The sequence below is a fragment of the Capra hircus genome, chromosome 20 (genome assembly GCF_001704415.2).
Source record: "Capra hircus breed San Clemente chromosome 20, ASM170441v1, whole genome shotgun sequence".
NCBI lineage: Eukaryota > Metazoa > Chordata > Mammalia > Artiodactyla > Bovidae > Capra > Capra hircus.
In genome coordinates, this window is record NC_030827.1 from 48,901,098 (window position 1) to 48,925,064 (window position 23,967).

General features: G+C 35.1%; 1 protein-coding gene across 1 annotated transcript in view; it reads left to right on the forward strand.

Moving 5' to 3' along the window:
* LOC102187435 (cadherin-10) overlaps positions 1 to 23,967 on the forward strand; it is a 185,320-nt gene that overhangs the window by 124,117 nt on the left and 37,236 nt on the right. Inside the window, 3 exon segments of the mRNA XM_005694845.3 lie at positions 7,018 to 7,312; positions 8,816 to 8,935; positions 9,360 to 9,527. Coding sequence (XP_005694902.2) covers positions 7,018 to 7,312; positions 8,816 to 8,935; positions 9,360 to 9,527 — 583 coding nt within the window.

The window sequence follows — 23,967 nt, forward strand, 5'->3', positions numbered from 1 at the left end:
CTTATTTATTTCTGGCCAGATTCTATTTACAGTAGTATGCTTTCAGCTGCATTCTGATGTGAGACCATCTTCACTATCTTTTTTAATTGGATGCAAATTTAAAGTTACTTGATTCAGTGCCTTAACTTCCATTTGATATTATAATATCAAATGTTTTATTATGTTAGTCACTAGAGCAATTAGAGCAAAATGCTAATGATGATGGTACCAGAATAGCATAGCATATTTGCCACATGCTGAATTTTTTAAAAAACAAATATAGAATATATTGGCTGTTTGAAAGAACAGCAGGCATAAAATTATCACTGTATATTAGAAAATCTATTCAACAGTTTTTGATATTTTGAAGTTAATGAACACATACAAATGATAAATTGTTAAATTCAGATAGTGCTTCTTATAGTCCTTTTGATTCATTTATCAAAATGTGTCCTTCAGTAACTAGTCCATCTGTGTACGCTCAGTCATGTCAAACTATTTGCAACCCCATAATTGTAGCCTTCTAGGTTTCTCTGTCCATGGGATTTCCCATGCAAGAGTACTGGAGTGGGCTGTCATTTCCTTCCCCAGGGACCCAACCCAGGTATCTAACCTTCATCTCTTGCATCTCCTGGCAGGCAGATTCTTTACCACTGTGCCACCTGAGAAGCCACTTCGATAACTATTAATAGTCTAACCATTATAATTATAATCATAATATAATTCCACAAGTATAATTCTAAGTTTCTCAAACCAAATACCAGTGATAACCAATATCCAAAAATCTATCAATATTCTGAATGAGGAAGAATCCCACCTAACAATATAAATTCCTCAGACTTTTACTGGCAGATTGATAGATACAATTTTGTACATTTTAAAACTTGGTCATTTTTCTTCTAGCCAGGGAGGAAAATACAAGATAAATTTTTTTTTATTAGTTGTCCTTTTGGTGACAAATTAAATTCCTTGTACTTCATAGACCAATACTTTGACTGCTTTTATATTTCCAAATTTATGTGAAAAACTGAAAAATAAAAATGACTGATATTAAGAAGTAAAATTTCCACCAACAAAGAACTCATCCTGAAGTGTAATCTTAAATTAACTCCTATGTGACAAAAATTGAATGGATCTCAGTTTCTTCCTCTTAATGGTAAAGGTGGTCTTAATCTATGTAAGCCACAAGACCCTTTTTAGCATACAAAGTTTGTTTTAGAGAAGTATCTTGAAAAGAACATGAAGCTTTACATGAAATATTTTAAAATTATCAGAAATGTTCCACATTTAAAATTACTAGCCTTTAATTAAATAATTTGTTGCTAAAATATTTATTTAAATTCAATGGATTGTTTAGTTTTAATTATTAAACTAATCAATAAAAGCAAATGAGTTATAATAACCCCATCCAAATTTAGAAAGTTAAATAATAGGAAAATAACTTATAAATGTGCAGCAGAGTATTAGTTGTTCTATTTTCATTAATTGTCATGTATCTTGCCATGTCCTTTATCTACTTGTGAATTTACAAGTAACACAGCAGGTTGTGAATTTTTAATAGGCTTTCCTCAAGGAAAGAAAAGGTCAGTATTAACATAAAATTCTTCTTAAAGATTTGTGGCGCAAATGTTTCACACTGGAGAACAGGTGTTACTGAAGAACTAAAGCTTCAAAAATCTGACATTTTTTTCTATGTTTAAAGAAACCTTAATATCTCACATAATAAAATAGCTCAAGGTCAAATAAATATAAAATTTATTTCAGGGTAGATGCTATAAGTTCTTTGGCACTTTTTCCATAATCTTTCTTCTCAATAACACAAACAACTGATTTTGTTAAATTAAATGTTTAATAAATCCAAGTACTGATAACTAATATCTAAACCAAAAAATGTAAGAGTAATAAGAAAAACTACAATTATAAAAGATTAAATCTTCTCTGATCTTTGCTTATTATAATAAGTGAATTGAATGTAAAATAAAATTTCTATCACACACACAAGAAATGAGGGAGATAAACAATAGCAGGGTAAAAGGAGAAGAGAATGCAAAAAAGAAATAACTACAGTAATAAAGAGAAGCTTAAAAAATAGAGCTTAAAAAATAGAAGCCTAAAAAATAGTTTAAGCAGAGGACTATAATTAAAGAACTTTGTCCATTGGTCTTTTTCTGTAATTTTTAGAAAATCAACATCATCGTCATACCCTTTACTAGTTAACTCTCATCTCCCATCAGGTTTATCTAGAGTAAAAAGCAACTTGCCAAGTCTCAGGACATGTAGAAATGCATCTTTCTGCCTTATAGTATGTATCTGTTTTATCTCTTTACTTTTCCAATTCTCACATATGTCTATTTGAATAATATTTCAATAAACATAGACTAATGCAAAGCCCTCAAATATGGTCATTTTGTCCTTTTATTCTAGTATCACTTTTCTATTGTTTCCCTCTGTGAAAAAAACATTTTTTTCTTTACTTTTATGCAAGTTCTTAGAGTTCAAGAAAAATATATTATGTCTGGTTTCTTAAAACGAACACATAAATCCATAGATCTAATTTGTTTCTCTTACGTTTGAGAGGGAAGAAGTCTTTTCATTTCTGAATCACGAAACCAGCAGTCCAGCTTCCAACTGACATCTCTGATTCCCAGCTATCATGTTCAATTTTCTAATCCAATGGAAACTCCCCCAGTATGTGGTCCAATTACAAGATTTAATTTTCACTCTCTGTAGTATAAGTGAAGGTAAGAATCCTGCTGTGATTCATATTCCAAAACTGAACTTTCTAAAAATTAAAATCTCACCATACTAGCAACTTCTTTTTTGTATGCCTAACTGATTAGAAGAGCAGAACTGGTCTTAATGATTCCCATCTTGCCTTATTTCCGTCTCCACTCTGAATCTACATTCTATATTCATCCAGTGTTCTTTATAAGATATAAAATTTGTAAAATGCAGGTTTAAAAAATCCCCAGGATTAAACCTCTACTCCTTCTTTACCACAAGACTTGTGTGATATATATTTAAGGAACTCCGCTCTTTCCCATAAGGAAAAGTTTAGGGACTCTCCTGTGAATTTCTATTACTGTATTTGAATCCCCCATAGCATTAGGATGAAACTGCTAATTTCCTTTTAGAAAGACTTGACTCTTATGAGAGTAACTAAATATTTCTCAATTAAAACTGTTGAATGAATAGACAGTAAACACTGTAAATGTCTAAAAGACATCACAAAGTTATCTGATGAGATGATTGATAATATCAATAATCTTTTCTTGCACTATTTGTTTCCCACACAGAACAAGAAATATGCAATGCTTATATCTGTCATTTGGAAAATTGAAGCTGTATTGCACATTCATATAATTGGAAAGTTTTCCAGTGACTATGTGCATTTTCAATTACTAAAATGCCTCAATCTCATGACTTTTCTTCCCCTGGACAACACAGTCATATGTTACTTCTGAGAGCTGTTTTGTTAAACACAGATATTTCTTATTTTTCAAGATTACTTTGTTGTTTATGAATAGCTAAAAATGCAGTAAAAATGTATTTGTTACCTGACTTCTAGATCTTCTTCTCCAAAGTACCTATCCATTTGAGATTTTCTTTTTTTCTGTTATTATCTGTAATAATGAGGTTTTTTATCCAGAAATCAGGAAAATGAAGTTTGATCCAAATTTAATGGCTAAATGATGATTACTACAAATAATTAACTGAAAAATAAAATGCTTTTATAGACCAAGCAGTAACCAGTAATGCAATATATTGGGGGGGAGGAATTAAATATTTGTTTAATTTAAACAATTTTGATGTCCACTTAAAAATACTTTCACAGGCAAATTCATTGACATAAGCTCCTGTAAAGCAAAATGAACTTTCAAATAAGGGAAAATATTCTACTTTAAAGAGAATATAATCAGTGCAATATTTCTACAGGTAATTAGATAAAAATTTTTGCTGGTTTAAGTAAAGAGCAAAAAAATCAAACCTATTTAGGTAAATATCTAATTCTATAATATTTTGCATAATTGAAGGATATTGTCTCCAATTTTTATTTCTCTGGGCTACAGGTAAGTATGCCTATTCTTATTAATGACTACATTTTATATGAGTGTAAAAAAATATGTAACCAATAAACTTATTTACAAAGCAGAAACAGACTCACAGACATAGAAAAAAAAAAAAAAAAACTTATTGTAACCAAAGAGGAAGGAGGAAGAGGAATAAATAGGATATATGGGATTAATAGATACATACTACTATACATAAAGTAAAACCACAATGACTTACTGTCTAATACAGGAAACTATATTCAATATCATAATAACCTATAATAGAAAACAATAAACAAGAATGTATAACCAAATTAATTTGATGTATACCTGAAACTAAACTATATTGTAAATCAACTTTGAAAGTGAAAGGGAAAGTCACTCAGGGTGTCTGACTCTTTGCGACCCCATGGACTATACAGTCAATAGAATTCTCCAGGCCAGAATACTGGAGTGGGTAGCCTGTCTTTTCTCCAGGGGATTTTCTCAACTCAGGGATTCAACCTGGGTCTCCCACATTGCAGACGAATTTTTTACTAGCTGAGCCACAAGAGAAGCCCAAGAATACTGGAGTGGGTAGCCTATCCCTCTTCCAACAGATCTTCCCAACCCAGGAATTGAACTGGGGTTTCCTGCATTGCAGGTAGATTCTTTACCAACTAGGCTATCAGGGAAGTCCAAAACTATACTTCAATTTTTAAAAAGACAACATGGACATGATGATGTCTAAGTAATAATACATGTTTTACCAAAACTTCAAAAATCTACACATTGTTTTTCTATTTCTTACCAGATAAAAAGCAAAATAAAAAATTTAAATGATAATCTCTTACTATAAATAATCAAACCATGATCATAGCATTAAAAAAATGTTTATTGGTTGGGTGATACAGTTAGAGAAAAACTTACAATCCTTGTGTTTTACAGAGCCATGCTCTGTTTATCTTATGGCTAAGTCTCTACCTTCAGGGGAAGAATTCTGTGACAAGCAAGGGAGTTTTCATATCTGAAACTGGCACATCCACTTCCAGACCATGCTCGAAGTACTTCGGACTCATTATTCCCTGCCCAAACATCCTTAAATTGCTTCTAGATCCTGAAGAGTCCCTTCTCCAGGTCAGGCTACCAAAGGCCAGATTTACCCATTATTATCAAGCTTTAATCTTGAGGCCGGTCTAGTGTGAATTTGTTAAAAACAATATACAGTCACCCCTACACAACTGTGAGCTCAGTGTCTGTGAAAAGTGAAAGTGTCAATCGTTTCTGACTTTTTACGGCCTCGTGGACTGTATCCTAGCAGATTACTCTGTCCACAGAATTCTCCAGGCAAGACTACTGGAGTGGGTAGCCATTCCCTTCTCCTGGGGACCTTCCCAATCCAGGGGTGGAATCCAGGTCTCTGGCATTCAAGGCAGATTCTTTACCATCTGAATCAACATGGAGATTCAGCCAATCTCAGGTGGTAAAAATGGTGCACAATCCACGGGTGGTAGAACCCACGGATGCTCAACCTATAGATACTGAGGGCTGAGGGCTTCCCTGGTGGCTCAAATGGTAAAGGATCTGCTTTCAATGAAAGTGACCCAGGTTCAATCCCTGAGTCAGGAAGATCCCCTAGAGGAGGGCATGGCAACCCACTGCAGTATTCTTGCCTGGAGAACTCCATGGACAGAGAAGCATGATGAGCTACAGTCCATGGGGTCACAAAGAAATGGACATGACTGAGTGACTGATACACACACACACAGGACTTCACTGCACCATTTTATGTCAGGATTCAAGAAACTTCAGAGTTTAGCATCCACTGAGATCCTGGAATCAATCCTCCATGGATACTACAGGGCAATTGTTGGGCTGCTGTCGCTTCAGTTGTGTCCAACTCTGTGCGACCCCATAGATGGCAGCCTACCAGGCTCCGCCGTCTCTGGGATTCTTCAGGCGAAAACACTGGAGTGGGTTGCCATTTCCTTCTCCAAGGCATGAAAGTGAAAAGTGAAAGGGAAGTGGCTCAGTCGTGTCCGACTCTCCGCGACCCCATGGACTGCAGCCTACCAGGCTCCTCCGTCCATGGGATTTTCTAGGCAAGAGTACTGGAGTGGGGTGCCATGCCTTTTCCAGGACAATTGCCAAATGATACATGGGCTCCTGGACAGTATTAGGACTGGAATGGGATGTGTACAGGGCTGAAGCCACATAAATGCATGTGATGACTAGATTCTAGAAGATTAGTGTTGTTGCTCTGTATTGCATTGTTTCTGCATAAAACTTGTTTACACTTGTTAAGAAGATAGATTTGACAATGTAGGAAGCTAGATAGAGCATATATTATTTAAGTGTTTATTAGCTTGATTTATATCTTTCAAATATATAGAATGTATTATATAGATATCTATTCATACTCTTGCTCTGAACTCTACAAATATTTCTTGGGGCAGCTGCTGTTTTTTGTATGAATCAAAGAACGATGGGTAAGTTTTCTAATGTAGGAGCTGTGTCATGCAACTTTGTCTGTCCTTCAATCCTTAAGATACTGTGAATTCCCCTACAGAAATGCAGTAATTAATAATAAGTTTACAGGAGATAAATGTGTGTAATATGAGAGTAAAAGGATTTTCCATTCACAGCAAGAGATGAGAGCAGCAGTGTTTACATCAGCATATCAAGACTGATGACTTATGTCTTTGTCAGGAGTTATTTGCGTACAGAAATGGTTATTTACCAAGCTAAGCAAAGAAAGGAGCTGTGTTTGGTCTATTTTATTACTTTTTTCCATTTAGAATAAAAATCACACTGATATGGAAATGGCTAGTCCTATTGTTTAAAGTATATAGATGAGTGTGATCATACTTATTCAGCTCTCATTTCAAGAACTAAGATAACTGACCCCATTATTCAAAGACGGGGCTTGAGAGACCTTCTTTGAATTCTTTCTGCATTATGTACCTTTAGACATTATCATGGATATGCTCATTTTTATTTCCCCTAGCTTCATTCAGACCAAGATAAAGGAGATGGATCCCTCAAATATATTTTATCTGGAGATGGAGCTGGTACTCTTTTTATTATTGATGAAAAAACAGGTGACATTCATGCCACAAGAAGAATTGATAGGGAAGAAAAGGCCTTTTATACTCTACGTGCACAAGCTATTAACAGAAGAACTTTGAGGCCAGTAGAACCAGAGTCTGAGTTTGTGATCAAAATCCATGATATCAATGACAATGAGCCAACATTCCCAGAGGAAATTTATACAGCGAGTGTTCCTGAAATGTCAGTTGTAGGTGAGTTCATTTACAATGTTTATGGTGGCATTAAAAAAATATAAAAAATAGTTATCAAGAAATTCTTAGAATATTGTGGTCAATTAACTGAAGTCATCTTTGATTTCCTAAGAGTACATACTTAATTTTATGAATAAAAAATGAGTCAGAAAAAAGATTAATGCATTTTTCACCTCCTATGGGTTAGTAAATTTCTACAATATAATAAATAGACACTTCCCTCAAAAATCCAAGAAAATACCATTGAACTTCAGTAGAAAACTATGAAAACACAAATGTTTGTCACATGTATTTGGAGAATAGTTGTGTAAAATTCTGACTCCAAATATAAGTACACTTAGAACACTATAAATGTAATCTGGAGTCTTTATATGTGTACTCTCATTGTAATTTGTCTAAAGAGTTTGTATTACCTAGATGACATGAACAATGAAATTAATTAGATTTTTTTACTACTTCACATTAATTTTAAAAAAATATTTTACTATAGCCATTATATATAAAATTTTCCTGATATAAATCTCTTATTCAAATGAACCAGTTAAAAATCAAAAGCTAATGACAAATGGATACAGAATTACAAAATTAAGTTGCAAAAGCTGTGAAACAGAATGTGTGAAAAAACTGGAAGTATAACATTCAAGAAAATAGAATTTGCTTTTCAATAAATAAATAGAAGTTGTTGGTAGGCAAAGAAAATTAAGACTGATTTCATATTTTTGTTAAATAAGAACTACAGAAAAGTAAATATCAGGAAATGATAACATTTATAGAGATGTGTATTCAGATTTAGTAAAATATATTCATTTCTCAAATGTAAGAGAAGTAAACTGATGAAGTAATTCTGATATATTTTCCTTGTAACAAATATAATAGAAAATGTCATACTGCTTTTCTCAAAAGCATTGTTCAGGGATTATTATTTAATATTTACTTCACTAAATCCCAAAGACTTTTGGCAATCACCTTAATATAAAGCCCTTTTATATATTTTGAACTTTATTAAATAGCTTTTAATAGTTCATGGGACTTGGGATCATCTTGGACTGTTTCTAAATTTAGAATTTAATCTATTCATAAAACTGTATTCTGGAGCAGATGTTAATTATTTTTATAGTTAATTAGTGGAGAGAGGGAAAGAAAAGCATACTTACTCCTTTGTGATTAGATATGCCCTTTACACGAAACAAATCTATTATGTGAAAGTGAATTTAAATATCAAATCAGAGCATTTGTAGTGTCTGCCTTTACTATAATCTGATACACTATCAGCATTATCTATTACATGAATGAAATGCACTTGTTAGCTGAATAAAATACCTTGTTGAATTCAAAGTTTACCTGTAATAACTCTCTCTATATTTTTTCGCATAAATTATATACTAAAGTTTCTTTAAGAGGTCATTATTAAAGCCAAAAATCATTCAAGTCTTCCATGAAAACCAGTGCTTTTGCTCCTCCTTCTGGTACTGTGCAGAACTAAGCTGAATTTGGATACTTCAGGTACTTCTGTGGTGCAAGTCACAGCTACAGATGCCGATGACCCATCCTATGGAAACAGCGCCAGAGTCATTTACAGCATACTTCAAGGGCAGCCATATTTCTCTGTGGAGCCTGAAACAGGTCAGGAATCATGAATCAGTGTTTATTTATTTAATAAACTCTATGATCATTATACGTTTTAAAAAAAGGAACATCACCTTAACATTAATACTCACAGAAGAGTGATGATGCCACAATTAAAAATATAAGAACTCAAAGTTGAATGATTGTGCAAACTAATGGGAATATACCTGCTTTTATATTTTTCCATTTGGGTTTACGGCACTAGATAGCATAAATGACATTCTTTAGAAAATAGAAGAACCTCACAAATTGGAAAATTTTTCTAAGAATCATTTTTACAATCTAGACAATAAAAAGCAATGGAGAAAACATTTTTGTCTTTCAAAAATCACTACATTGGATTTGCAATTTGTGAGCTTAATCAAATAACAATTGAGATTTTAATGACCATAATAAAAGTTTTCTTTTTTTTTTCTTCAAGGTATCATAAGGACTGCTTTACCAAACATGAACAGAGAAAATAGGGAGCAATATCAGGTGGTAATCCAGGCCAAAGACATGGGCGGCCAGATGGGAGGCTTATCAGGGACCACCACGGTCAACATCACGCTAACAGACGTCAATGACAATCCCCCGCGCTTTCCCCAGAGTAAGCTTTCTTTAACGGCCTTTCTGAAGGGCAAAAACTTTAAAGTGAAAAAAGAAAAGAGAAAAAGCAACTGTCAATCATTTCTTTTAAAACAGATTGAAATGTGCTACAAGGATGAAGAAAATAGATGCATATGCTGGTGAATTCATTGTTTTTAAAAGATAAAAATTAAACATTTCAAACATAGTTATTTCAGAGACAGAGGGCTCTATGATCACAAGCTCTCTCCATATATATTTATATGTCCTTATATGTTCTACATCTATGATTATCATCTAAGAACTATTTCTATCAGTTAGCAAAGGAAATGTTCTATTAAAAAAGAAACTAAGTTATACTTTCACAATGAATGTGTTTATTTCTACTTAGAATTTAATAAGGAGGATTCTAATTTGAGGATAAAATTTTTCAGTAAAATAGCTAATTTTTCATGTTATAAAGACTTAGCCAAAAAAAAAAAAAAAAAAAGACCTAGGCAAAAAGAACTACATAGGGAGAAATTTATAACTAATCAGACTTCCATTTGCTAGCTCTATGCTAGGCTTACATGTGTTTGGAATAACAATCTTACTAAAACAGTTTGTATTTCTGATCTATTTATAGATTTATTTTGTGGTATAAAACGAATCCTTCAAATTCTTGAAACAGGTCAGGAATAGGTTAAGAACCATTAGCATCTGACCATATAATTACATTTGTTTATTCCTTTGTATACAATTTTTTTAGAAAGCATGCAGCTAGAGCAGATGATACTGGGTCTTAGAGGACATTGCCAAGACTCGGTCAATTTCCTGTTAATCCAAAAGACCCTTTATTTCAAGATGGATTCTCACATTGCTAGGAAATGTGGTATAAAACAGAGGCTTTGGGATGATTTATGTTTTTAATTTTTAACATTTGCTGCATATTAACTTCTAAATTGATCTCCTAATTTTAGGGTTTTTTTTTGCTTTATGTAACTTTGTGTTTAGGTATCAAAATGTAAAAAGCAATAGCATTACATGATATTTATATGTTTACACTAAAGATCATTACAGAGAAAGAATTATAGGCTAAGAATTACTGTGTTGTTTTGACTCTTTAGAAGCATTTCACCTTTCTTCTTGTACCAGTTTTATCTAACTTTGATTATTAATAGGGCATGATTTTAATCAAATTGTTTAAAATCATGTGTGTTGAAAGATTATAAAATTCATATAGAATAATCTTGAGTGGACTAATCATATCCGCATGTATTTTGATGATATTTTGTTAGATATTTAATTTACATGTCCTTCAGCCATTGCTATTGTGGTATTTGACCCAAAACACAGAGAGAAGGGTGTCTGCTTATCCTGTTTTCCAATTATCAGGCTTCAACTTCAGGGTAATTTTAGTACTGGCAGGGAAAAAAAATCAAGAATAAATCTTTATAGTTCTTTCAGAACAGCTGTAAAGACATGCCTGTATGCTAAAACTTAAATTTCACATTTTACATTTCTGACCACCTTTTAGCATGAGCCTCTTACCAAGGGAACTTCCCTGGTGGCTCAGACGGTAAAGCATCTGTCTACAATGCAGGAGACCCGGGTTCGACCCCTGGGTCAGGAAGATATGCTGGAGAAGGAAATGGCAATCCACTCCAGTACTATTGCCTGGAAAATCCCATGGACAGAGGAGCCTGGTAGGCTACAGTCCATGGGGCCGCAGAGTCGGACACGACTGAGCGACGTTCCTGTCATTCCTGTCTTACCAAGAGAATAGACTGCAAATCCAGAAAAACAAGCTGTAACTAGCTGCACAGTCCACAATGAGCAGAAGTATTTGTGAGAAAAGCATTTTGAGTAAAAATGACCCTTAAGAGGATTATTACATTTTATTTTTTTTACATTTTATTTTTATTGTTAATTAATTGATTTATTTGGCTGCATTGGGTCTTAGTGGCCACATGTAGGCTATTTCGTCGTTCTTGGGCCATGGCAGGGCTCCCTGTCTAGTTGCGGGCCCCATGGGCCTTAGTTGCCCTGTGTCATTCCAGGGCTCCTGTCTAGTTTGGCGGCCGGCGGCCCCATGGGCTTAGTTGCCCTGTGTCATGCAGGCTCCTCTCTAGTTGCGGCCCATGGGCTTAGTTGCCCTGTGTCATGCCGGATTTCAGTCCCCTGACGAAGGACTGAACCCATGCCACCTGCACTGGAGGGTGGATTCTTAACCACTGGACCAGCAGGGAAGTTCCAGGATTATTAGAGTTTCAGTTCTCAAGAACATATATGCACATGTGTCCAAAATACACAACCTATTTAAAATGTATGCATTTGATAAACAAATTAATAGATTCTAATTAAATGGAAAAAAGAGACATTTGAACAGATGAAAATATCCAGTAAAATTTGTTGTATCATTTTTCTTCTACCACAATACCTTTATTTATTCATTCACTGATTACATTGTTTTCTTTTGTTAAGTCAGATTTTGTGGTTGGTATCTGATAGGCATATTACACAAGCCAGGATATAATAGTAATAGTAATAATAATAAAATAATAATAATGAAAAGAAAGAGCATAGCATGTTTTCTGAATAGCATTTTCATTTCACCATGCATCAAGTTACTTATTGACCTACTTTATTTTGTCATAACCCATTGAAGTTAGTATCTGAACTCCATTCTACAAATGAGAAAATGAATGTTATAGACATTAAGGATGAACTGCAAGTAATGGCAGAATTGGTTTGAAATCCATGCCCAACTCCAGATGTATACCATAATATGTTAGAAGAAGTTTTAGAGCATCCTGTATCCTGTCTCATTATTTTTAAATTATAAATGGAAATATAATTTATGGATTTTTATTTTCTCAATTATCTTTTCTCCTATGAATATTTGCAATCATATCTTACTATTGGGAACACTCAGTCATGGCAATTAGAATGTTACTTGATAGTCTAAGTTAACTAATATGCAGAAAACTAGGTTTTAATTTCTCATCTCACTTCACTAAATAGCCAATATTTGGTGAGAATTCCACAGGTTATGAAGACCTTCATATGTATCACTGACACTCACAAGTTACTTGTATACACACATTGCTATTATTATCATACCCAATATGCAGAAGAAGTAAAGGAGGTTCAGAGTGGAAATAGTAAAGAGAACAAACTAGTACTGCCTAATAAAAATAGAATGCAAACCAAGAATGTGTGCCACAAATGTAATTTTAAATTTTCTATCAGCCATACTTGAAAAATTAAAATAAGCAGAGCATATTAATTTTAATCATATATTTTAACCCAATATTATCCTTTAAACATATCATTAATATAAAACCTATACAGATGTTTTACATTCTTTTGTCACATAAATCTTTGAAATATTCTCTTTCATCAAGTATATTCCACTTATATCAAACTCAAGTCAGACATTCGCAATCAATAACTGAATGAAGGTTAGTGACTTAACTGGTGTCTGCCATATGAGACAGTTTAGGACAGACTATGGAGTCATTCTCATGAGCCCAAATCTGTCTTCTTCATTTGCAAGCTTTCTCATGTTGGTCCATTTGAATGACCTCTTAATAGAAGGTGCCATTCCAGTGCCATTCAGTAAAACTGGATGGCAGTGCATACCCCGTGGAGTGGTAAGACCAAATAATTTTAAGTATATGAAGTACTTGACTCAGTAGTTGGCTACTAATGTATTTATGTGCTCAATTACGTTAATGTGTACAAGTACTGCTCTATTTTATTGTTGTTTAATACTATAAAACTAGCGTTAAAACTTAAACTTCCATGCAAGGTAATCCAAGTTCAACATTTTCTAATATGGTACGTCTGTAGAAGATAAATATCTCAGTCATTTGGAAGGAATAGAAACAGATGAAAGCCCACATGTCCTTCATTGCTTATCTTATTTATTGTGTAGATCTGTAAAAATTGATCTCAATCAGAGACAGTTTTGTCTCCCAAAATATATTTAACAATATCTTAAGACATGTTTGTTTGTCTCAACTGGTCACTACTACTGGTATCCATTGGATGTAAGCTAGAAATGCTGCTCACCATCCCTACAAGTCACTTGACAAAAAACTATCTGACCCAAGGTTGAGAAACTTTGATATTATTTGAGGATCTCTTCAAGTGAAATCAGAAATTCTTTCATTTAAAAATATTTATTGAGACGCTCTTTTTCCAAACACTATTGTATATATGCTTTTTGTCCCTATGATCGATCATTAAAATGGGAGAGGCAGATGATACAAAAGAAAAAAAAAAAAAAACAATGATACAGACATGATATTCCTTCAGTTCTGGGTAAAAAGAGAAACATGAGTGTCCCAAGGGGGACGATAAGGGAAGATCTTGCTCATGAGGTGATATTTCATCTAAACACTTCAAAATGTAATAGTTCACAATGGAAAAGGATTTGCCTGCCAATGCAGGAGAGGCACGAGACGGGTTCAATCTCTGGGTAAGGAGGATCCCCTGAAGTAAGAAATAGCAACCTGCTCCAGTATTCTGGCCTAGGAAATCCCATGGACAGAGAGGCCTGATGAGCTACAGCCTATGGGGTCACAAAGAGTCAGACATGACTGAGTGACTGAGCGCACACACACACAAAGGTGGGAAAGTCCTTCAAGCAAAGGAAACAGCAGATGGGCAACTCTGAATAGGAAGCTGAGTGATGTTGAATGGAAGTTGATGGTCGAGAAATGAAGACCAAGGTGGTTGGATCATACCAAACAAGAAGGTTGCTGGGGGAATAAATCAGCGAGCCCTGCACTCACAGAAACATTGGCAATAGTAAATTATTATTGAAAAAAAAAAAAACACAGCTAAATGTGTGATCTAAGTTCCCATTATGGTCTTGTGGTTTTACAGGTATAAGCATGTGAACATTGGTAAGACATGTGCACCTTAGCATGGTTCTAAAAGAGAAGCAATGGATTAGAAGGTTGAGGTGCACCTAAAAACTGAGTTCCAAAAGGATTTTAGGGTTTTTCTCCAGATAGTAAATTGGATTTTCACTACCAAAACAATGTATCTGTTGAAATTATTTCAGAATCCTAGGTTGTTTCAAGTGACTTTGATTTTAAAAACAATTAGTGGAAAAAAATATATATATATTGCTTTCCTTCCAATGATAGGCACAGTGCTTGCAATTAAGCATATGAGGGTTAATAAGTTTTTGTTACCAGAAAGAGGACTTTTTTCAGGGCCTGAGAGTGGGCTCTTGACTAACACTTGGAAATGAATTGTCTGAGGAGACAAACATACTGACAAAGCAAAAGTCTATTATGAAGGAGCCCCAGGGGAAAAGGAACCCAGGAGAACCAGAACCGCTCTGCCATATGGCACGGTCTCAGGTTTTATGATAATGGGGTTAGCTTTCCAGGTTGTCTCTGGCCAGTCATCCTGCTTGTCCTTAATGGTGCACACATCTCAGAAAAGATGAGTTTTAGCTTCAGGGTCTCTGGTGGGTTGACAGGACATATTAGGAGCTGGCATCTCTCCATCCTTTCGGCCCCTCCCAAATTCTCTCAGTTTTCCACAGCAGCACTCCAATTTCTTATTGGGATCTCCCATTGTGAGGCAGCTCAAGCAGTTATTATTGTACCTGGCCAAGGCAGGTGTTTTTGTATGTTAACTGTTCTCTAACATCTTGAATCCTGTTACAAATGGCTTACTGTCTAGCAGGGGAGAGAATATTTCAATATGAAATGATACATGTGATAAGGGAACTTGGGACAGAATTTAATGAGCGAACAGAGAAGCAACACTTTTCCAAACAGAGGGGAGGAGAACTGAGTGCATCCTTTACAATGGAAGATATTTTTGAAAGACTTTATATTTTGATACAAACCCTTTCTTCGAACTACTACAAGCCATAAGGGCAGGGAAACAAGGAGAATTCATGAAGTTGGAAATTAGCAAAATTAGCAATGTAGGATATTAGCAAAGGACATATTTTGTGCAAGTAGAAAAAGAAAATGGTAAAAGATTGCTTCAAAGTGGTGGTGAGAATTATCTTCGGTGATGCTTTTAATGTTTACTTTTCTGTATTATCTATTTTGAATCTATTTTTATAACTTGATACAAGAAAACCAGAATAACAAAGGATAGAAAAGAACAAGAGTGACAACTGCTTCAAAGTCAGATAAAATGAGTTTTGAGTAGCAGTATTGGAATTTACATAATGAGGGTAATTGTGGATGATCTTCCCCAACTGGTTTTAGTAGAAATCATTTAAAGAAGCTGTAGGGTTGTAAATTGAGGAATAAAAGATAGTCAGAAAGAGGATCAAAGAAATAATGCCTGTACTTTAAAAAGCTTAGGTGAACAAGAAAATAAAATAGAGAAGGACTATATTGTAATAGTTAAAAAGAAATCCTAGATTAAGGGTGGCTCAGTAGATAATTTTTGAGAGCATCCTTTATCCAGACTCAAAGCAAGAATTAGGGCTACGGTTAACCAAGGACATGAGCTACTGGTGGAAGGTGTAGAAAAGTAAGTGATGATCGCATCAAAATACAATATGATGTCTGGCCATGGGGTAAGTACATGAAGAACAGAAGGAAGAATAAAGGACTAGTTATTTTCAGCATGAATAGGAGAGGCCTTTCTCTAAGGAGACCTGAATAATTTTGAAAATAGAAAATGCATACAATTAGACAATTTTGCTTCTCTAATTGTCAGTTCCTGCATATATAGTACTTGAAATGAAGTGAAGTGAAGTGAAGTTGCTCAGTCGTGTTTGACTCTTTGCAACCCCATGGACTAAAGCCTACAAGGCTCCTCTGTCCATGGAATTTTCCAGGCAAGAGTACTGAAGTGCGTTGCCATTTCCTTCTCCAATATAGTACTTAGAGTGCTGCAATTAACAAATAAGGTCACTTATAGTAAGTGTTTTCAGTAGTAACTGTAACATATAGTTTCTCCCCATGTTAGTGCCTGCTAAGTTGCTTTAGTTGTGTCTCACTCTTTGCGACCCCATAGACTGTAGCCCTCTAGGTTCCTCTGTCCATGCGATTTTCCAGGTAAGAATACTGGAGTGGGTTGCATGCCCTCCTCCAGGGGATCTTCCCGACCCAGGGATCAATCCGCCTCAAGCTTCCTGCTTTTCCTTACATAATGATTTGCCTCCTTTCCTTATTCCTTCTCCACGAGAATGTACAATGTTTCTAATCTTGCTTTTCTTGCTCTGATGCTGTGCTGTTATTCACTGATGGCCAAAAAGTAAATAAAAGTGCCTTAAGTCTAAAGTACCTATAACTTCAGCAAAATGAATGAACTTACCTCATATGAATAAAATAACATCCATGGATGAGGACTTCAGAGCAAATGTTTCTGCTCTTCAGGCAGTCAAACATCCAATGGTCCTTTAATTTTACTATGTTTCATTGTGCTAGGATAGACAGACGTCACACTCCATCACCTGTATTCTATCCACCTGGTATTTTCAATTGAGTATTTTAGTTTCTTTTACCACATGTACTTCCTTCTTTCCCTAAAAATCAGAAAACAAAATAGGCTTTGTGGAAAAGGACTATGAAGAGATTAAAGTACTGGAATCTGATCATTGTAGCCTTAGCAAAAACACCTAGGACAGTGGGATTTGTGCCCAAATGGTCTTTTTAAAAAGCACCTCTGGAATAATGCTAGGATAGTGTTTCCTCTTGAATCAGAATCAGTGATTGAGGAATAGATGATCTGCAGAGGCAAGGCTAGTCTCATTGCCTTAATACAGAAGAAGATATTGTATGGTAAGACTCTCTCAAATACATTCCAAAAAGAGAAAAATAGAAACAAAATGACAAAAAAATAGACAACAGAAAGGAAGGTCCATGCCTAGAGAAAGTTTACAAAAGCAGTTATGTGGATAATCAAGGTTCTAGTCAACCAGCTGATGTCCAGAAGACTTGGCTGTAGTACTTGGATGGAACAATATTTCACTAGACTCAAGAAGGAGGGGCTTCCCAGCTCGTGCTAGTGGCCAAAAAACCCACCTGCAATTGCAGGAGATGAAAGAGATCTAAGTGTGATCCCTGGGTTGGAAAGATCCCCTGGAGGAGAGCATGGCAACCCACTCTAATATTCTTGCCTGGAGAATCCCATGGACAGAGGAGCGTGGCAGGCTGCAGACCACAGGGTCACACAGAGTCAGACACAAATGAAGTGACATAGCAAGCACACACTCAAGAATGAAAAAGAAACTAAACATCTGACTGAGATCCGGCAAAAAAAAAAAAAGAAAAGAAAACAACTTTAGAACATAGTTTGAGAAGACCACAGCTTGTTATTCATGTGTGGCTGATTTTCCACACATTGCAACACAGAGAAAAGAAAGGAGATTATTTTATTATCTACTTAGTAATGCATATGGCCTCCAGAGAAACCCAGTTGCCTTAGGACCACACCCCTGGTCTATTTAAGACACAGACCTCTTTGCAGACAGCTTAGATGGACAAGTGGAAGTCAGGAATCAGTATCAAATACATATATGTAGTAGTTGAGCTGGGAATTTATGACAAGAGAGAATTCATAAGCTCCAAAAATGTATGATTGAGTAATGGGCTTCTTTGTATTTATTTATTTTTGATCTCTTAATATATTTCAGAATATTATGTATCAGTTCAGTTCAGTTCAGTCACTCAGTCGTGTGTGACTCTTTGTGACCCATGAACTGCAGCATTCCAGGCCACCCTGTCCATCACCAACTCCTGGAGTCTACTCAAACTCATGTCCATTGAGTAGGTGATGCCATCCAGCCAGCTCATCCTCTGTCGTCCCCTTCTCCTCCTGCCCCCAATCCCTCCCAGCATCAAGGTCTTTTCCAATGAGTCAACTATTCATAGATAATTAATATCAAATTTGTGACAATGTGATATATTTATTATGCAAGCTTACAGATCTATCCCAAGTGCCCTCCAAAGAGTAAATTTATTGCTGCTTACTTTTTTTTTTTTTGGTTGTGACATTGAGAATGATAACAAAAATCAGTTTTTCATCATTTGGTTGTTGGTTCTGAAAACTAGCGGAGAACTTTTACTTATAGGAAATTTTTTTTTTAAGATGATGGGACATTGGATGTACATATAAACTTAATGAGACTAGTTTTCTGAGTATTTTGATGCTAACACTTTTCTATAAAATTATATTTAAAGATTATACAGAAATACAGATAATTCAGATACCATAGCATGCAATTCTAGAATCACTCAAAGCCTGGAAGAGGTTTCATAACTATGTTTGTTTGTTTTAACTGAATGACCTTTATTGGCTACATTTATTTAGCTCATTAAATAGCATAAATATGGATTGTCTGGTTTGCCTACACTTAAATAAAATACAGCAACAGTATGAAAATAATAGTAATAGGCACAATGTTATAACGTGGATTAAACACTGTACAATATAATGTAAAAGTAACTCGCTTAATCTTCATATCTGTATAATTATAATAATGTAACATTTATCTCCCCTTTTATTAGTTCAATAAAAACATGAAACTTAAGTCACTTGCTCATTGTTTTACAGCTGGAAAAGAAATAACAGTTTCGATGGCTCAAAAATCTGTGCTTCTAACCATTATACTCAGAAAGAAATTGCCACATCAAAGATTCTCTTTATCTTCCCTGATGAATCTTTCCTTTAGTTAATTCAGTGGTTCACTAGTTGCCTGTAAAAGGGAACAACTTCAGATGAGACATAATGAATTCATAAAATGTCCGTGTATTTTGATACAAACCCAGGTAAATCAAAACTTTGTCAGTTGTTGTTCATTTGCTAACTCATGTCTGAATCTTCACGACTCCGTGGACTGCAGCACAGCAGGCTTCCCTGTCCTTCCCTATCTCTCAGAGTTTGCTCAGACTCATGTCCATTGAGTTGATGATGCCATCCAGCCATCTTATCCTCTGTTGCCCCCTTCTCCTCCTGTCCTCAGTCTTTCCCAGTGTCAGGGTCTTTTCCAGTGAGTTGGCTCTTCCCATCAGGTGACCAAAGTGTTGGAGCTTCAGCTTCAACATTCCAGTGAATATTCAGGACTGATTTCCTTTAGGATTGATTGGTTTGATTTCCTTACTATACAAGGGACTCTCGAGAGTCTTCTCCAGCACCATAGGTTCGAAACTGTCAATTTTTTTGGCGCTCAACCTACTTTGTGATCCGACTCTCACATCTCTACATGACTACTGGAAAAATCATAGCTTTGATTATATGAATCTTTTTTTAGCAAAGTGATATCTCTGCTTTTTAATACACTGTGTAGGTTGATGATAGCTTTTTTACCAAGGAGCAAGCGTCTTTTAATTTCATGGCTGTAGTCACCACCTATAGTGATTTTGGAGCCCAAGAAAATGAAATCTCCTGCTATTTCCGTTTTTTCCCATCTATTTGTCATAAAGTGATGAGACTGGATGCCATGATCTTAGTATTTTGAATGTTGAGTTTTAAGTCAGCTTTTTTACTTTCATCTTCATCAAGAGGCTCTTTAGTTTCTCTTTGCTATTTGGTATCATCTGCATATCTGAGGTGCCTTTGCAATATCTAAGGACCAAACACAAGTGAATGCTTTATTGGATCCTTCTACTGTTTGGTGGGTAAATAAACAAGTTTTCATGAGACAAGGTCTTTCAAGGAAATGTCTATATGATACACACAGAGATTTTAATCATGTACTTTCAGTGAGTTGTGAGACTACTATAATCCCTGCCTGGTACCAGGGAGGTGTGATTTAATAAGTGCTGATTTTCACTTTGTAAATAGAGTCAGCCTCTCCTCTACTGAGGATTCTAAGTTAATGTAGACCCCAGGCTGATCTGCATATTTTAAAATTATCAAACAGATTTCAAGTAGAGCAATAGTCAGGTGTGTCCCAAGGAAGATACTTTAGCCTGAGAAAGGATGGAAAGAAATTAAAAATGTCTCTTTCCCCCCTTTTTTAATGTAGAAAAAAAGGATATTCTTATAGTCAAAAGCACTGTTCTACGATTTATATAGGTTAGATAATGGCTCTGATTTTTACTGTGATAACAAAAATATCCTCATATATTTGTAGGATTTTTCCCTATGGACCTAGTACCTATAATTTGGAAGAATTACAATGAAGTCATGCTATTAAAGCACTCTGATTTATTAAACACTTACTACTATGTGGAAGGAAGTATGATAAAAATAATAACTAATAATATTATAGTGATAAATAAACAAAACATTAATAAATCATTCGCATTTTGAAAGATTATAAATTCATAACACTTTTTCTTTTTCTCACACACATATACATGCAGTTTTATTTTACTACATTGTAGATTCTCTCACACACATTGTCTCCCTCACTCTTTTGTTTGCTTTTGTCTATAGATGTAAGTTATACATAAGTTACATAAATATAAGTATAATATACATGTACATTTAGGTACGTAAGCATGTAAGCTTATTTACAGAAATATAAGTGTAGAATGATACAAAAACATTTATGCTATACGTATATTTAATGCCCAAATAATAAAATGATCAACTCTTCAGATGTAAGGAGACCAGGAAAGAGAAAAATATTTAAGTATTTTCCAGGAAAGAAGACAGGCATTGAGAGGGAGAGCATATCTGTTAGGGAGGACAGAATGAACAAAGGTGACATTTGGAAAAATGCGCGTGATTTGGTATGGCCGGATCCCAGGATTTGTAGCAGAGGTTGTGCAAAATGAAAGTGGAAATATAGCAGAGTCAGCACCATGAAGAGGGTTGATACAAAAATAAAATGCTACCTGTATTATCTAAGGCAGAATTTTTTAAGAAAGCACCAGCTACATACAGTTCTTCATTTTGTCTAATTATTCTGGCAGCAATGGAGCACATTGCTTGGATCGGAAGAGCAAGGGTTGATGAGTGTCTGAACTGAATCAGAGGAGAGGAGGGATTTGAGATACAGTTAAGTGGGTGAGCCGTAGGATTTAGTAATTAGGTCGACAAAAGGTTTGAGGGAGAAAGAGAGCAAAAGATACAGTCTCATTTTCTACCAGAAGAGCTTGTGTGAAGAGAGAGGCAGGGATTCAGTTTGATTCGAACATTTTAAATTAAGATGCCTGCAAAAAGATGGTGGATTTTAAATACCTAATACATAGTGAACAACATATACAGTGGATTTTTAAGTATCTAGTAGATCGTGAACTATATACACGTGAAATATACGTGAGAATAGACACCTATAATCTCAGCTAAGCTCAACATTTAGTCTGACAGAACTGAGGAAATGGGCCTCCGAGGTGGCGCTAGTGGTAAAGAACTCACCTGCCAATCCGGAATATGCAAGAAATGCAGGTTAGATCCCTGGGTCCGGAAGATCCCCTGGAGGAGGGCATGCAACCCACTCCAGTGTTTTTGCCTGGAGAATCCTATGGACAGAGAAGCCTGGCTACAGTCCATAGACAAACAGGGTTGAACATGACTGAAGTGTCTTAGCATGCACACAGCAGGTACTCATACAACTGAGGAAATATACAATTTCCAAGTATGTTGAAATATATAATTTTCTAGAAAAACATAGTGTGTAGAAATTATACAAAAATCCACCTGGAACTCTCCAGTGAATCCTGTAGAAAGTTACCTTAGACTAAATGATTTAGCATTTTGTTAAATGGGATTCAAAGTCCCTTTGTGTTATTGTGTCCTCTAGAACACACTTGAAAAATACCCCTAGGTATAGATAAAGATCTATAGAAATAAAGCTAGCTGTACAAATTTGTTCAGGCTCAAATGCTGTTAACAGTTTTTAGTAAGACTATAATTTCAAGGGAGACACATTGCAGAGAGACTGAGTACCTAGTACAATGCAATACGTTTATGAATGACTCATTTAAGGTTATCTTAACCTTCCCGATTCTATATACTTTTTATGTTCCTACAAATTGCAGTTGTATGTATCTATTGATGCCAATTAACTTGGAGATAATTTCAAAGAAATGAATCAAGATGGATTCCCTAGTCTCTGGGGATCAATGACAGTGTCTCTGAAAGCTTTGTCCCATTGCTTTCTTCAATGGCATGAACAGGAAACTAAGACACTTTGCAGCATCTTGTTTTGCTCTAATTTAACTTAAATGCCTTAAGCTAAGTTGGTGATCATGTCTCCGGCGTTCACAGATTTAGGTTTCTGCCTTTCCTCTGGTGAGTGTCTTCAGTTCCAAAGCCTCAGTCCCTTGTCAGTCTCTGGTGTGACTTTGAGCTCTCCTCTGCTTTTCCTAAATGCCCATTTAGCATTGCATAATTTCCTTAACTACTCTGCAGTTTCCTCTCAGGAGCTTTATCTTGTTTTTAATTTCTTCCTGTTAAGCTCATTAGAAAACATCTTTTAAACATTATACAACAGAATGGTTTATAAACGTGCATAATTGTGTCATTTTTCTTAGAGCAAGTATTGTTTGAGATTATTATGCGGCATAGAGATGTTACAATAAGATTATATGCAAAACAAATAAAAAAATTAAACTAATGTTAAATTATTTTGTTGATTCACGTGTGTAGTGCTTTATTCTCACCACTCTGGAAAAGTAGAGAGGTTCTCAATGTAAATGTGAATAGAAATAAGGGCAGGAAACAAAGGAAAGAGTCAAATTATATCTCTTTGAAACTTATTGTTTTGTTTTTTGTTTTTGTTTTTGTTTGTTTGTTTGATCAACAAACGGCAGCTATTTGTTGCCACGATTCAAAACCTGTGTTTGCCCTCTTTGCTCTCCCATTCGTTTTCTGGCATCTAATTTGTTGTTCCTGAGGAAGTCACCCTGTCACAGCTCTAACTGTGCCCAGCTTCTGCCTTTCCTCCCAAGTCTCTTATATTGAGCTGTCAGTTATTTCTAATCCTAGTACACAAATCTGCAGTGTTTTTCATACTCAGTGCAGAGGTCCTACTGATTAAATTTTAGTAGAACAAGTGACCTGGAATATTTAGTCATGAATCAAAAAAGAAAAAAACAGAAGTACATCAAAATTGTTTAAAATCATTAATAAATGAAAATTTAGATGTTGTGTGAGGGTGTTAATAATAGCCTCAACATACACTTATTTAAGTAGCCTTATCTTTTGGCCAGTCCTTAAGAAGTATTCTTTGCAATATCACCATTTAGGTTTTTATTTCTAAATGCAAATTTGCACAGGCAATTTGGAAATGGCAATTGCCTTTCTCCTCTTTGCATTCGTGTCTTTGTGCTTAAGTCGATAACCAAACTAAGAACATACTCAACCAGGAAGAAATATTTATCTGCCCTAAACATTAAAAGAGAAGCAAATGATTCAATCTGACACCTGGGAATGAATTGGAAATAACTATAAATTGGAATTGATAGGAAAGCGTACCACATAATTAAAGCTTCATCAACTGTAAGGTAAAAAATAAGAAGCATGCAAATAGGATGCCTTTAAGGAAACATGAAATGTAAGATGGATGGCAGGTGCTACTTTGCCTTTGACAG